At 40.8% G+C, this 16392-nt stretch overlaps 1 protein-coding gene across 4 annotated transcripts in view; it reads right to left on the reverse strand.

Annotated features, from left to right (window-relative positions):
* The window catches only part of SYNJ2 (synaptojanin 2), a 128919-nt gene that overhangs the window by 46082 nt on the left and 66445 nt on the right, over positions 1 to 16392 (reverse strand). For all 4 annotated transcript variants that reach the window (XM_072141040.1, XM_072141039.1, XM_072141038.1 and 1 more), the window contains exons 4-6: positions 11380 to 11605; positions 2991 to 3074; positions 1849 to 1910 (exon numbers count right to left, since the gene is read on the reverse strand). In XM_072141040.1, the coding sequence (XP_071997141.1) occupies positions 1849 to 1910; positions 2991 to 3074; positions 11380 to 11605 (372 nt within the window). The remainder of the gene's footprint in view (positions 1 to 1848; positions 1911 to 2990; positions 3075 to 11379; positions 11606 to 16392) is intronic.

The raw sequence follows: 16392 nt of genomic DNA on the forward strand, positions 1-16392 counted from the left end.
AGACTTGCAGACCGCCTGCAAGTCTCGGGATCATACTCTCCAGCTGGCTGCACTATGAATAAAATGTTTTAAATAAAAATGAATTAAGAGAAAGTCCCTGAAACACAACATATATACATCTTATAAAGTACATCCTTAATCTGTACAATAAAGCCGATTATTGGACTGCTTGGTACACTCTATAAAGAAAAGCTTGGAAAACTTGACAAAAATGTTCATTTTCATCAAATCCGTTCACAAAAAATGTTCTAATAAGTAATAAAAAAAAAGAGTTAGGCAAATTCAGCCTTATGTTTAGTTTTTTTTTAACAAGGCAAAAAAGAACCAGTATTTGCTAAAATGAAAGTCTTTGGATCCTCTTAGTAGCTCATTTGCCTTGTCATGTATTTTATGATTTTACTAGTTTCTTGCATATAATGCTTTGTATTGGTAGTATAGCATTAAGCCAATGCAATATGATATCACTATTTTAGATACTATTATATTCTTCCTTTTTGGAAAAAAAACTGATGAGAAAAACAGTTCACAGTTCATCAAGCAGTTAAATCCTTCACATGCAGGAAGACAACACTTGTATGACTTTGTCATCGTTCTACATGGATTATTCAGGTCACATGGTCCAGGAAGGATAAAACATCTATATTTATCTTGTTAAAGCTTTGGACATGGCAGCGTTCCCAGGAACAGAAAGAGTCATTGACGAAATATTTTTTTACTGTACTCACTTTTGTGTATAGGACTACAAGGGGCTCAAGACTTCATAAATAAAATTTTAAAAGATTTACTCTTGAATAGGATAAATCTGTGCCGTATAGAAAAACTGCCTAAAACCGAATTCTCACAAGAGAGGTGCATGGTGCAGTTCTTTGCTGAAGATGAGCAGTGAAAGCTTGTCTTCATTGTGTTTCCATCTGAATACAGACCTGAAGACCACATATAAGGACCAACTGGTCATTTTCTTTCTCAAGGGCACCGCTAACATTGGGGGACATATATGTTTTATTTAGCCATTTTACATTAACCCCTTTTCTGGATAGCAAATTACTTTTTAGTCAGTGTTCAGGAGCGCAGCTGATGTATATACTCTTATGAAACGAGGCATGTCATGACTGGACTTTCACATGTTTGTTGGCTTTTTGACCCGGGAAGGAAGTTGTGACATTCATCCTTCTTACTTATCCTATTTGTTTGTTATCTTATACTGAAACTGTTATTATGCGTTTCTCATGATTTCTGATGATCATTTTCTTTATGTTTTAATAAAAAAATTATTGTAAAATGTCATTCAGCATTACTATAATTGATGACAAGTCTCTTTATAATAAAAAGAGCACATAGTTTGACACATTTCAGCCATTTTGAACAGTTTGAGAGGCAGAATATTCACAATGCTCCAGACCATTTTTGGTGCAGATGAAGATGTTCTGAATTTGTCATTGGTTTATGGGCCAGGAATGTGTCGAGCTCCTGAATATATTATATTCCTAACTTAAAGATGGTGGGTCCACTTTAACAATACTCATTTAGAAACAGAAGAATTACCACTATTTATCTAGCTGCTTCCCTAAATAAGATGTATGACATTTCCCTGTTCTCCTTGAGAGCCATACCTCCTACAAACAGTTTCTTTATCTGTAAGACAGCTAGGCTAACATTTTTGATTAGATATTCAAAAGTCACCCCCCCCCCCACATACATACATATCAATATCATATCAGTTAGAGCACTCTAACTGGTGATCGCTGAGGTTGCAGGATGTTTACCAGCAACTAATATTAACTATCCTAGTAAAGTAGAGTTCTTTAAATTATATATACTGTGGAAACATGCATTACAAAAAAGCCTTACCTGTCAAAAGCTGGTGCATTGGCCTCTAATCCTCTAGTGATCTTGAGATGATGTGAACCAACCTAAAAAATGGAAAATAAAAAATGAGTAGTAAACGTTTCTCGAACCAAAGTCCAAAATAACGTACAATTCAAATACATGGTGCAAATAACATTACACACGACTTGTAAAGATTCAAGGTGTACAAAGTTTAAACAGTTAAAATACAAGTCAAACAATACAAAAGTCAATTCCACTTCGGCACAGAATTTGTCTATATGACCGTGCCAATCAAAATCTGTAGACATCAAGCAAGAATAGAGAGCCCAGTGAGAAGATTCCTCCTATAACAAATGAAATTCTGTGCAGGGAATAGAGAACATGTGACACCGCATTCTTGATAACTAGTCTTACATACCCGTTTGGTAATGTAGGGACATGCAAAAAAAAAGCAAAGGAGTTTGGCAATTTTAACTATTGAATATTCAGTACACTTTCCAGGTTATCAGAGAGAAGACTTGATTTGTAAATCCTTGTAACTTAAAAAGTAAACTAATTTCACACGTTCTTTGGATGGGTGGAGATCAGAACACTCCCTACTCTCAAGACAATACCTGCACCTTCATATGCACTTTCTAGTAGAGAAAACAAGTTTGGATAAAGTTTTGGATAAGTGTCAAACAACTACTAAAAGGTGATAAAGACAGTTCCTGCTTCTGATTTATTTTAGATATGACTTTGGCTTGGCCAAATATGATACTTTTGTAGAGTTCATAGGGCAGTCTTCAATATTGCAAGATAGGGTAAGTAATGTGCTAGCAAAAGTGTAGCAAGAAAAGCACAACCGACAGCATGTTATAGAGCAGGAGGGTCTGGGCACATGGATTTGTATAAATGCAATAAAGTTGGGGTTGACCCAATTGCATATGTTTCCAATGAAACATGTGATGGGTAACGAGCACCATATGTTTAGCATGGTTTACAAGGCAGTCAATCTCATAGCAATGAAAGGAAAAAACTGATTCTGGTAACAAATAACAGTGTGCATCTGAAAGTCAGTTTTGCATCACATTTCTCAACAAGGAACTGGACTAAAAAATAAAGAACCCTAAACTGCTCAATGTATACAAGCTGAGACAGGAGAAAAAAAAATAACACCTTACCTGCAGTCCTGGTTGTTCCCAAAATAATGGGACAGATCCTCTGATTTGAACAAAGGAGGAAACATCATCATCCACATAGATTGTCTGTAAACGCAAAAAACATGTTTTCAAATATATTAATTTTATGCATATACCTTTATTTTATTAGAATGCAAGAAATGTATTTTACTGCTCCAATGTTAACCTTCCAAAATGTAAAAGTGAATATAATAACTATATCATCATATAAAATGGCATTTGAGTGAAATTGGTTTTGGTCTCATGCTAGAATATGAACAGACAGGTTAGCAGCTATTGTGATCACATGATAATACCTGGAGCATGTAGGATGCATGGTTTATCAATAAGAAAATGTTTTTCCCTTGTTTTCTCCCGCTAAGTATCTTTTACACAGCAGTATTATTTATCAGCACTTTACATACTTTTTTTTGGAATGTTCAACTAACAACAATGATTCCTGAAGGCAAAATTTATGTTAATCTATAATGAATACTTTGACAAATAATAAATAATTATAGATACCAATGCTACCCACAAAAGACATACAAAACAATATACCGCCAAATATATAAGCTCATAAATTTATACATTTCATATACAATGCCTACCCCTTGAAGTCTGAGCAACATCTAGTTGATCTTCACCAAAAACAAATGTTCAATGAAACATAATCCCTATAATAGGGTATAGTTTGCAGCACACAAAAAATTAGTTAGCAAAGTCCCAAATTATGTTGGCCAAAGGCTCAACATTATACCTCTTATTTCTGGTGCAATATGAATAAATGCCACCATCACGCCTCAGCCGAAGGCGAGGAATACAAAGCCTGTATCACTTTTATAATTGGGTCTCTAAAATCAAACTCGACCAATGTGGAGAATCCAAATTTCCAATAGATCCTATCCAATACCTTCTCCACATGCAGAGAGAAGACTCCATAGTTGCCACTAAGTTTTTAATAGGCCTGGTACCATCGGGGGTCTGACAGTCTTTACTGAAACCTTCTTGGTCATTATGTATCAAGTCTGGAAGGATCACAAGTAACCAAAGAAATGAAATCTGCCAAAAACTTGTTAGTATAGGTGCCGCCTTTCCCAGTTTAGGAATAGTTACAATAGTGGCTTCCAACATCGTAGGAGGAAATATCCTTGAGACATGGCTAAGTTTAACAAATCTAACATAAAAGGGGCGAAAGCTTCTTGAAATGTGAAGTAATATTTGTTAAAAAGCCCATCTTCACCAAAAGCTTTGTATTTTGAAGATTTTTTAATAGGATCACTAATTTCCCAAAGGGAAATGCAGCTATTTAATTCTAGTAGCTGGGATGTGAACAGGGAGGGTAACTGTTCCCTAGTTAGAAATGTGTTTATAAGTTGTTGGGTGGGTTGGGGACTATGGGGGTCGTCCTTTAAATTATATAATAAAAATGCAGTAAAAGGCCTTAAAAAGACTGCCCAAATTGATAGGTATTAAGGAGCTTGCACTGGTTTCGTGCGCCATCTTGACTACTGTCCGCCATTTTAAGTATAAGCCAAGGGTCACGCTGGGGGTCAAAGCACTGTCCAGTTAAATTCATAATTCAAACTTCATTTTATGTAACCCGTTTGCTGGCCTGCCAATTAATTACCTTTTGACATTTAATGAGAAGCCAGTCTGTCCTTCATCTTTGGTTCAATATTAGGATTCTGGAGTCCACTTATCTCCTTCTCAGAAAATTAGTATAAACAATATCTGTGTACAAGGTCTCTGAGAACTGAGCACAATTTTTTTTTTCCCCCAGAATGTGCCGATGACCAATAACTTTACAGTATACTATTCACGCCTACTCTTCTGTCTGTGATATTATGATTTTTAGATATTAAACGGGAGAAGATCTTGACATACACTAAGAGACTGACGTGTGTCTTAGTTTTTATGTTCAATCATGAAAGGGTTAATTAGGACTCACCTTACAAAAGTCAAGAGGGCTGTTGGGGCCCTGCATAAAAAATCCCTATCATAGGGCAAGACACAATAAGAAATGAGTGTTGCCATATCTACAAATTACCGTATTTTCCGGGCCATTAGGCGCACCGGAATATAAGGCGCATTAGTCCGATGCGCCTTATATATGTAATAATTCCATATATAAGGCGCATCGGACTATAAGGCGCAGGGTCGGGGGCGTGACGGAGGTCCGGGGGCGGAGCGGAGACCCGACGGGACGCGACGCCGAGAAGAGACGCGGCGACGCGGGGAAGGTGAGTGGGGAAGGTGAGGGGAGGTGGAGGAGGGCAGCGGACCATACTTACATAGGTCCCCGCTACCGGAGACAGCAGATCTCCAGCGGGAACTGCAGACCACGCGGCAGAAGTTGTTCGTGCCGCGTGGTCTGCAGTTCCCGCTGGAGATCTGCTGTCTCCGGTAGCGGGGACCTATGTAAGTATGGTCCGCTGCCCTGTGCCATACATAGGGCGCACCGGACTATAAGGCGCACTTTGGATTTCCAAGGAAATCCAAGGCTTTTAAGTGCGCCTTATAGTCCGGAAAATACGGACAAATCAGTTGTTATTAGGGACTGGCTGTATAAATGAGATGTATATTGGCTGTATAAAGTAGGTGGAGAATTTAGAACTGAAGTCAAGCTTTCCCTGCCTCAGAATGCTCCCTTTGATATAATTGATGTTTCCCGCATTTATGAATATAAGTAAGTTGATCTTCTAATGTCTGATTTGTGATGTCAATCACAGCAGAGGAGGAGGAGGAGTTCTGAGGCAGAGAGAGCTTGACTTCAGTGATAAACTCCCTGCCTGCATGACTGCATACAAGTATTGTATCTCAAGCGTCTCAATTCAAAGCTGCTTTATAAAAATAATAATAAGTTTATTCGTCCCAACAAGGGAAATTTCATTGTTACATTCACTCAAAATAACCTCACAACATAAAACACATAGATCACATTAAAAACTGCATAAAATCACATAAAAAATGTATATATAAAATGATATCCCTGTAGTAACATATTGCTTATCCCGTATCAATCTGTATCTCTAGTACTTACGCGAGTTATAGCAGATGGGATAAAAGCTCTCAAAAAAAAACTTTCAGTGTTGCATCACATCTGAATAAATTGGTCGCTGAATCTATTATGTTGTACACCGGATTTTATTTATCTTATCCCAAGAATCTAACATGAAGCCAACTATTGTGCACTTCAAGATTTTATTCATCTTGTCATGGTCATTGACTAACAAGCACAGATCCCGAGCAGCTACAGCAAACAACAGAGCAACTACAGTCTAAAACATTTTAGTAGTAAAAGTTATAATGCAGCATGAGGCGCAGAAAGAGACAGAAAGTTCTTTGCAAAATAGCAAAAAAGTTTCTGTAACGGGTGAAATGTAGGGAATAACCGTTATCTTTTAAAAGATTAGATTTATATCAGTTCTACAGAAGGGGGGGGGGCATTTTAATTTTTAATTTAAAAAAATGTTAAACTTTTTTTTTTTACATTTTTCAGACCCCCTAGGGTACTTTAACCTTAGGTTGTCTCATTGATCCTACCATATGGGGATTTCCACATCCTGGGGCAGATTGGTGCGTCCATTTTCCTGTCACTTCCCCGCTGAGGTCCGCCAGAGTTCACCTTCTTCTTCCCGGTGTATGTGAGTGCATTGTCTTGTGACCCAATTTGGATTGTAAATCCCGCGCATAGTCCGAATCAGTCAGGTTGTCCGTCGGCCACCCCCCTCCCCGATTTGTGTCGCATGCAAGTCGGCTCGATTGGGACGAAATCCAATTGCGGCCACCAAAAACCCAAATTAAATGCGTCGGAAATAGTCGGAGTATGACCCGAGGCTGCAATAGTAAACGCTTTGTCGGCGGCATTTAGAGAGTTATCACCCGCAATCTGTGCCAGCAAAAACCCACCGAATATGCAGCAAACACTCAACTGGTACGGAGAAGGCCAAGCCCATGAGCCCTCTCATCTCGTGAGACATTGTAGTTTATGTTAGTTTTTTCATTTCGGTGATCAGTTTCTTTTTTGGGGGTAAAAATTCTATAATTTAGGAAAATTTTTTAAAAAATGACAAATTTTCAAAGTTTCAAATGTTCTTCTCTTTAGACAAAAACTCACACCACAATTTTTTTTTGCAGAAACCTTTTGCCATTGGTCTTTTTTTATTTCCATAATTAGTTTCCATTTTTTTTTTTTACTGATGTGAGAACGTTTCAATTTTTGTAGCAAGAGATTGAAAAAATGCAAAATTTTTGTTGACCAATTCAGTTTGGAAGGTCCCCATAAAAGTTTATGTACTATATACCCCCACAAGTAGCACCATCTTATAAACCTAACATCTAAAATTCAAATCAGCATTTGAGGTAAATATACATCCCAAATTTTTTGCCCTGGCTCTTCCGAGTATGGCAATACCAGAAATGTGGATGTCAACTGCTGTTTCGTCACACAGCGATGTCCAGAACAGAGTTCGTACTATTGGGTTTTTGGAAGGCCAATTTGTGGTGCCACAGTGTACTTGAAGAGCCCCTGAAGTAACAGTACAATAGAAAACCCCCAAAGATGTCACCATTTAGGAAACTAGAACCCGCAAAGAATTTACCTAGGGCTGTAGTGAGCACTTTAACCCCCACCATGCTGGTCAAAATCTTATGCAAAGTAAATAGTGCATAGCAAAAATTGCGTTTCTATCTCAAAAATGTCATTTTAGTGCCTGATATATCGTGCCCAGCCCATGCCACTTTAGACAAACACCCCAAAAATAAATTCTGTGGGTTGTCCCAAGTACGACAATACCACACACGTGCCAATAATTGACAGGCTCGGCACACAGCAGAGCTGAGAAGGGAAGGTGCGAAATTTTGCTTTTGGAGCACCCTTGTCACTAGACTGGTGTTGGGGTGCCCGGGGGGCCAGTGCAATAGAAACCCCCCGAGAAGTGATTTCATTTTAGGAAAGGGCACCCCTCAAAGAATTTATCTAGGGTTGTATGAAAATCCCTGAGATGCTGGCCCAAATGTAATACAAAGTGAAGTGGGCAGTGTAAAAATTGCATTCTTTTCTCAAATGTGTCATAGTAGGAAGAAATATATTCAGCCCAACTCATGCCACTGTGGATAAACACCCCAAAAATCATTCTGTGAGTTATTATGGGTATGGCAATACCCCATGAGTAGGAATAGTCTACAGGCTGGGGACACGGCAGTCCTGAGAAGGGACAAGCAAAATTTAAATTTTGGAGCACCCTTTTCACTAGACTGGTGTTGGGGTGCCCCTGAGGTATCAGTACAATAGAAACCCCCAAGTAGTGACCCCATTTTAGGAAAGGGCAACCCTCAAAGAATTTATTTAGGGTTGTATGAGCATTTTAACCCATAAGATCCTGGCTCAAATGTAACACAAATTGAATGATGTCGAGTAAAAATTGCTTTGCAATTTCTCAAAATGTGGCATTGTAGTGTCAAAAGTATTTTACCCAATTCATGCAACTGGAGACAAACACCCCAAAAATCATCATGTAGGGTCTCCTGGGTATGTGGCAATAATCTACAAGATAGAGACACGGCAGAGCTCAGAAGAGAATGGCAGCACAGACATTTAAAAAAATATTTTGGCACCATTTGTAGATGCCCTTAGGGATCAGTACAGTAGAAAACCCTGAGAACTGACCCTATTTGAAAACTACATCCCTTCATGAATTAATCTAGGGGTGTAGTGAGCATTTTAATCACAAAGGTGGACCCAAAGGATGATGCATAATGGATAGTGCACAGTACAAAATATCCATTATGTCATCTTGTGCCCAGCTACTGGCACGGGAGACAAAGTCCCCAAAAACATGATGCAGGTTCTCCCGGGTAGGGCAATACTGTGACAATAATATACACAATCTTTCATGGATAACCCTGGTTTCTCGCTTTTAGACGTACTAGCACTCCCCCCTTGCTGGTCTCTAAATATCAACTGCTTGACTCCCACCTCTTGAAATTCCAGGAAAGTTCGCCTTTGGCCTGCACATCGATGTAACACATAAGAGTTATACAGTGCCATCTGCATGATGTGCATGGCCAGCTTCTTGTACCACATCATTGACTTCCGCATGGCGTTATATGGCTGAAGCAGCTGGTCCGACAAATCTACCCCTTCCACGTACCCATTATAATCCAAAATACAGTCCGGCTTGGGGGCTTCTGAACTGGTTCAACACAGAACGCCTCCTACGCTCAACGCCTAGTCCTCCGCGTTACTACTACTACACCTAACAGATCGCACTTAAAAGTGCAGCTGTGGGGGGTAGGGAAAATGGACAATGCAGGGTAATTGTGTGTTTTGGGGTACAGTAAAAGGGACAGATCACTAGCACAGCTCCCTCTCATCAATCACAAAATAGCGATGTTGGAGAGCGTTGGGTTAGTAAGATCTGCCCAAAAATCTTCACAGATCGCTGTCATTGGCCAATTTGTATTGACTAGGCCAATCAGAATGGTCCTGTGATGTCACCAGATGGGTGATGGTTGGCGATGCCGACACCTGCCACCAATGGTGTCACCCTGTCTCGCAGCAAGGTGACGTCCAAAATGCACATAGCGCTCACGTCCGATATATCGGACGCTGAGCGTTATATCACTTCCCTCATTCTCCGATATATCTGATGCGGAGCGTGAATAGGTTCATATTTGTGTGTGTGTGTTTTTACTTTATATGTCCCCCATGAGTTCATAAAAGACCCCTTTAGCATACCCCGGATCTGGACGTCTAAAGTCAGCGAGCGGTCCAAAAGAAGTTAACCCCACATCAATTGTTTTAACACATAACATTTTTATTTTTCTGTCAATGTGGATATTTTTGGGGAGATAATGGGGCACGTGTATCATAGTTTTTTTGGCTTACTTACATTGCAATGTATCTTAAATTTTTTTCCCTTAACATGTGATAATTTGCCTGTTTAGTCTCACTATTTGGACTTTTTGTGGTGTGTGACTATTTAGTCCCAAATAGTAGTTTACCAAAAGTAGGTCTGGGTGTAGCATGCTCTTTTTTGGACTTTATTAGGCGAAAGAAAGAATGGGACAATTTCAGTGCCCAAAAGTCTCACAAGTTGAACAAACATCTGGGCTACAAAGACACACGGTACACTGCATTAAATCCTTGGGGCAGCTAACTTTGGTACACTGCTTGTTTCTGCACCTAAAAGTCAGAAACTGCAAAAAGCTCAAATGTCCCCCAATTTGTTAATCATTTGTGTTTCTTATAAACCAATTGTAATAAAAACTTACAAAAGGTGATATTATTATAGACAATGTACCTTATATATATGCGAATATAAGGCAAGTTTTTCAGCACAAAAAATGTGTTGAAAAACCGTAACTTGTTTTATACTCGAGTCAATGAAAAAAACCCACTGTACTCACCTTTCTGACCCCCCCCTTCCCCCTGCTCTCTGCAGGTCTTCTGTCTTTGGCTCCCCTCACATACACCATGACGTCAGCAGCTTGCCGACATCATGCTGTGTGCGCCGCCATAGACACACACTATGATGTCAGCAAGCAGCTGACATTATGGTGTATGCGATGAGACCGCGAGGGGAGCCGAAGACAGAAGATCCGCAGGGGGCGTCGGAAAGGTGAGTACAAAGTTTTTAATAGGCTGGGCAAGGGTTGCTAGCTATATAGGGGAGGGGGCAGGCACCAGCTATATAGGGGAGGGGGCAGGCACCGGCTATATAGGGGAGGGGGCAGGCACCGGCTATATAGGGGAGGGGGCAGGCACCGGCTATATATGGGAGGGGGCAGGCACCGGCTATATATGGGAGGGGGCAGGCACCGGCTATATAGGGGAGGGGGCAGGCACTGGCTATATAGGGGAGGGGGCAGGCACCGGCTATATACGGGAGGGGGCAGGCACCGGCTATATAGGGGAGGGGGCAGGCACCGGCTATATAGGGGAGGGGGCAGGCACTGGCTATATAGGGGAGGGGGCAGGCACCGGCTATATACGGGAGGGGGCAGGCACCGGCTATATACTGGAGGGGGCAGGCACCGGCTATATACTGGAGGGGGCAGGCACCGGCTATATACTGGAGGGGGCAGGCACCGGCTATATACTGGAGGGGGCAGGCACCGGCTATATACTGGAGGGCAGGCACCGGCTATATACTGGAGGGCATGCACTGGCTATATACTGGGGGCAGGCACTGGCTATATACTAGGGAGACGGTGGCCAATTTATTTCCGAGCCTCGGCTTATACTCGAGTCAATAAGGTTTCCCAGTTTGTGTTAAAATTAAGTACCTCGGCTTATACTCGGTTGGCTTATACTTGAGTATATCACTAAATTCTTACTTTTATTATTTTGATACATTGGGTGAATAAAAAACAAGGGTTACATTACCTGCTCTGTTTCCACAAAGTTAGAAACATGTCCATCATCATCTACTCCGCGGATGTGGAACCTGGCACCTGCCCGCACACAGCTGATACGCGAGATAAGGCAAGCCTTGGCTTTCCGGTGGGAAGCGTACACAGTACGGATTTCTACCCCTCCACAGATAACCTTCAGCAGCCAATCTGAGCAGCTAACTTGATAGTGTTTCAAAGGCACGTGCAATAACCTGTTCCTGTAACATAAATACATATGTAACTAAAGAGCAAACTGTAAGTCCTAGAAGACTTCATAAGCAAAAGGGAAAAAAAAGAAAGTAAATGAAATAAGGAAAGAAATAAACCAATTTGTTTGCTTTTTATTCATTAGACATGGAGATGCACATTAACTTATTAGCTTGCTCTCATACACTTCTAGCTTTTTATTGAATGTTTTAAAAAAAAAAGAAAACACCTCCTAAATTTAAAGGGGTATTCCCACAAAGAAAAGTTTCTTATATATACTCAGGATAACAAGATAACACATTCTCTAATTCACTGGTATAAGCAAAAATACAGCATTTCACAGATATAAGTCCAACCTGTCTTAATCAGTCCTGGTGTACACAATTTCAGTTACCTCTAGACATGACCCTGTAACTTCTGACTTGGGGTCGGCTGCAAGCATAAAGCGGAGGAGAACTCAAAGCTACAGGCAGATACGTTCTTTATCTGGTGAGAAGGAGAAAGATACAGCAGATCTGATGGTGTATATGCAGCGGACATGTAGCTGGAGCATGTCATTGTGTGTAATCTCATCATCTATGAACGGTCTCATTTTTCTTTCTATGTGTGGGATACAAGTATAATATTCAGAAAGTAAATAAAAATGTATATAAACCTTGTACCCTGATAATAAAACCATGTTTTCAGGTCACCGTACTAGGGAAACCAGGGAATCTTACACTGACCATCACTGAGTGATAGGAGCTAAAACAGCAATAAAACTGAGTAAAACTGTAAAGTAAAGGGTTAAAACTGATCTTTATTGTATTAAAATCACTAGGGGATTGAAATTTGAGAATTTTATTTCATGGGAAAACCCCTTTAAGGCTCCTCCTAGGGTCATAGCTTACTATTAATGCCTTGGGAGTAACAGAAAAGACACATCAAATGTTTTTAATTTCCAAATTAATAGGAATCTACCATCTCCTAAATCATCCCAATAGTAGAGCTAGCAGTTAGTGTGGCTTTCAAAATATATATTTTCTGTTTTCTTAGAAAATTGACGTCAACCTCAACTGATTTACACAGAGGATTTTGACACACATTATCCATCCACAAATCTGTGCTAAAATCCCTCAGTGAATTCTATGGTTGGCCGTGAAATCTAGAAGCAGCGTGCCCTATATTACACAGGGAATGTTGGTCAAAATCAGTGTTGGAGAGCCCAATTGTGGATTTTATGTTATGTTTACTCAATTTGCATTTCTGCAAGCAAAGGTCTTTAGACCAAATTCGGAAAATATATAAAATTTAACTTTTAATGTATTAGTTTTTTTAAAAAACAGAGTAAAGTCTGTGTCTATCACTTTACTGGGGTATATGTGCTGAACCGAACAATCTTGAAAGTTTTTGTGGTGGTAGTGGGTTAGTGATAATAAGTGTTATGACACTTTATGGGGAGAACGTACTGTGCTGTGACGATAGAGTGTGTGTTAGTGACCACTCTTTTGCCTCTACCAGGGAAGGGAGATGCCTCTCCGACTCTGGTTGTGGGTACTGCTGGGCTAATATGGACCTCTAAGATTATCCCAAAGGTTAGTGGTGTCCACAGAGGGAACCACTAGTTGATGAGATATGTTACTTGTCCTCTCTATAATTAGCAGTCGCGCAGTTGCCCGAGTTCAGCCCCGATACCCCCTGAGGACGCCAGTTTATGGCGAAACATGTCGGGGGGGCTGATTGAGCGACTTATTTTTTAAGACAATGGTGTTGGAAAGTAGTGGGATGTCCAATGGTCCAAATGTGTCGGACTGCAGCGACATATAGTAGGATCTGATCAAGAACTCATACAGTTAGTTGGACACTTCAGGAGACGTAGTGCTAGATCCCAAGACCTTTATCTCGTACCAATTAGGAATAATAACAGCAGCAGTATTGGAGTTAGCTACTTGCTAGCAAGTTTACTAATGTGTGTATGTGAACTCTGAACCACCTCTAACAATTGAGCATGTGTGACTGCGAGCCATAGAGAGGTTGAGCAATATGTACCACCAACTGCGCGACTGCTAATTATAGAGAGGACAAGTAACATATCTCATCAACTAGTGGTTCCCTCTGTGGACACCACTAACCTTTGGGATAATCTTAGAGGTCCATATTAGCCCAGCGGTACCCACAACCAGAGTCGGAGAGGCATCTCCCTTCCCTGGTAGAGGCAAAAGAGTGGTCACTAACACACACTCTATCGTCACAGCACAGTACGTTCTCCCCATAAAGTGTCATAACACTTATTATCACTAACCCACTACCACCACAAAAACTTTCAAGATTGTTCGGTTCAGCACATATACCCCAGTAAAGTGATAGACACAGACTTTACTCTGTTTTTTTAAAAAAACTAATACAATAAAAGTTAAATTTTATATATTTTCCGAATTTGGTCTAAAGACCTTTGCTTGCAGAAATGCAAATTGAGTAAATATATTGATCTTTAACAGGTCTTGACCATAATTTCAAATCTCTGATCTTTTCTATCAGGAATTGGTTTTCAATTGTGGATTTTGACACAACATATGACACTAAAAATCCATTGGAAAATCAAACAACCACCATGTGAACATTTACTATATATTACTTCCTAGAAGCTAGTGTACATAAAATATATTAGATTGTAAGCTTATATAAACAGGGCATTCCCAGTATTTAAGATGTTAGTTCCTTGGAGCAAGGAAGCTGCTATATATTAGCCTGTGAACTCAAAGGAGAAGGGAATTTACTATATATTAGCTAGGAACCAGTATACAGCAAAGTATTTACTATATATACACTCACCGGCCACTTTATTAGGTACACCATGCTAGTAACGGGTTCGACCCCCTTTTGCCTTCAGAATTGTGCCTTCACAATTTTTCGTGGCATAGATTCAACAAGGTGCTGGAAGCATTCCTCAGAGATTTTGGTCCATATTGACATGATGGCATCACACAGTTGCCGCAGATTTGTCGGCTGCACATCCATGATGCGAATCTCCCGTTCCACCACATCCCAAAGATGCTCTATTGGATTGAGATCTGGTGACTGTGGAGGCCATTTGAGTACAGTGAACTCATTGTCATGTTCAAGAAACCAGTCTGAGATGATTCCAGCTTTATGACATGGCGCATTATCCTGCTGAAAGTAGCCATCAGATGTTGGGTACATTGTGGTCATAAAGGGATGGACATGGTCAGCAACAATACTCAGGTAGGCTGTGGCATTGCAACGATGCTCAATTGGTACCAAGGGGCCCAAAGAGTGCCAAGAAAATATACCCCACACCATGACACCACCACCACCAGCCTGAACCGTTGATACAAAGCAGGATGAATCCATGCTTTCATGTTGTTGACGCCAAATTCTGACCCTACCATCAGAATGTCGCAGCAGAAATCGAGACTCATCAGACCAGGCAACGTTTTTCCAAATCTTCTACTGTCCAATTTCGATGAGCTTGTGCAAATTGTAGCCTCAGTTTCCTGTTCTTAGCTGAAAGGAGTGGCACCCGGTGTGGTCTTCTGCTGCTGTAGCCCATCTGCCTCAAAGTTCGACGTACTGTGCGTTCAGAGATGCTCTTCTGCCTACCTTGGTTGTAACGGGAGGCGATTTGAGTCACTGTTGCCTTTCTATCAGCTCGAACCAGTCTGCCCATTCTCCTCTGACCTCTGGCATCAACAAGGCATTTCCGCCCACAGAACTGCCGCTCACTGGATGTTTTTTCTTTTTCGGACCATTCTCTGTAAACCCTAGAGATGGTTGTGCATGAAAATCCCAGTAGATCAGCAGTTTCAGAAATACTCAGACCAGTCCTTCTGGCACCAACAACCATGCCACGTTCAAAGGCACTCAAATCACCTTTCTTCCCCATACTGATGCTCGGTTTGAACTGCAGGAGATTGTCTTGACCATATCTACATGCCTAAATGCACTGAGTTGCCGCCATGTGATTGGCGGATTAGAAATTAAGTGTTAACGAGCAGTTGGACAGGTGTACCTAATAAAGTGGCCGGTGGGCGTATATTACACTGTAAGCAGGGAGTGGATTATACTGTATATTGGACTAGTGAATACTACAAATGGTATTCATGTAGGTAATGGTGACAGCACTACTGACAGCAGTGGAGTGGGGACGGTCAGGCATGTTGTGCTCTGGTCCATTTGGATAGAGCAATGCCAGATGGACCAGATAATGTTTGGAGGATAGGTGTTGGCTAAATAAGTATTTGGCAGTTAGCCATCTAAGGTACCCCTGACAATTTACAGGTAGAACATTCTAATAATATTATTTATTTATTATTATTTATGTTTTATTGTGTAAGCCTCTAGGAGCAATAACTATTGAAAACCTTCAGGAGGCTAAACCTACTTCAGCTCCCAGATTACTCTGATACTTCTAGTTTGCAGACCTGTGCACAGCTGTAAGTTCTGAGTGGCAGTTGGCAGGGAGGAGGGGGTCACAGGACCCACATCAGCCAAAGATTTGTGCGACACCACGACGTGACACAGCTAGTGAATTCCCCTAAAAAAAGGAATGTCTGAGGAGGCCACTTATTGGCTTAAAAGGGAACCTGTCGGGGTGATTCTGGACACTAAACCACCGACAGGTCCTTATGGGTACAGTGTCGTCTCTTGACTTCATCCCTCATTACGAGAGGAGGTGCGCTGCGGCAGCCTCGTTGGAGTCGCACCTAGGCTAGTATATGTGTTTATTTTTTTATACTACCCTCACGTCAAGAGCTCATAAAGGCCAAACCGACCTGTAGTTGGTTTAGAGTTCCAAAAC

This window comes from Engystomops pustulosus, chromosome 3, assembly GCF_040894005.1.
Source record: "Engystomops pustulosus chromosome 3, aEngPut4.maternal, whole genome shotgun sequence".
Classification (NCBI taxonomy): Eukaryota; Metazoa; Chordata; class Amphibia; order Anura; family Leptodactylidae; genus Engystomops; species Engystomops pustulosus.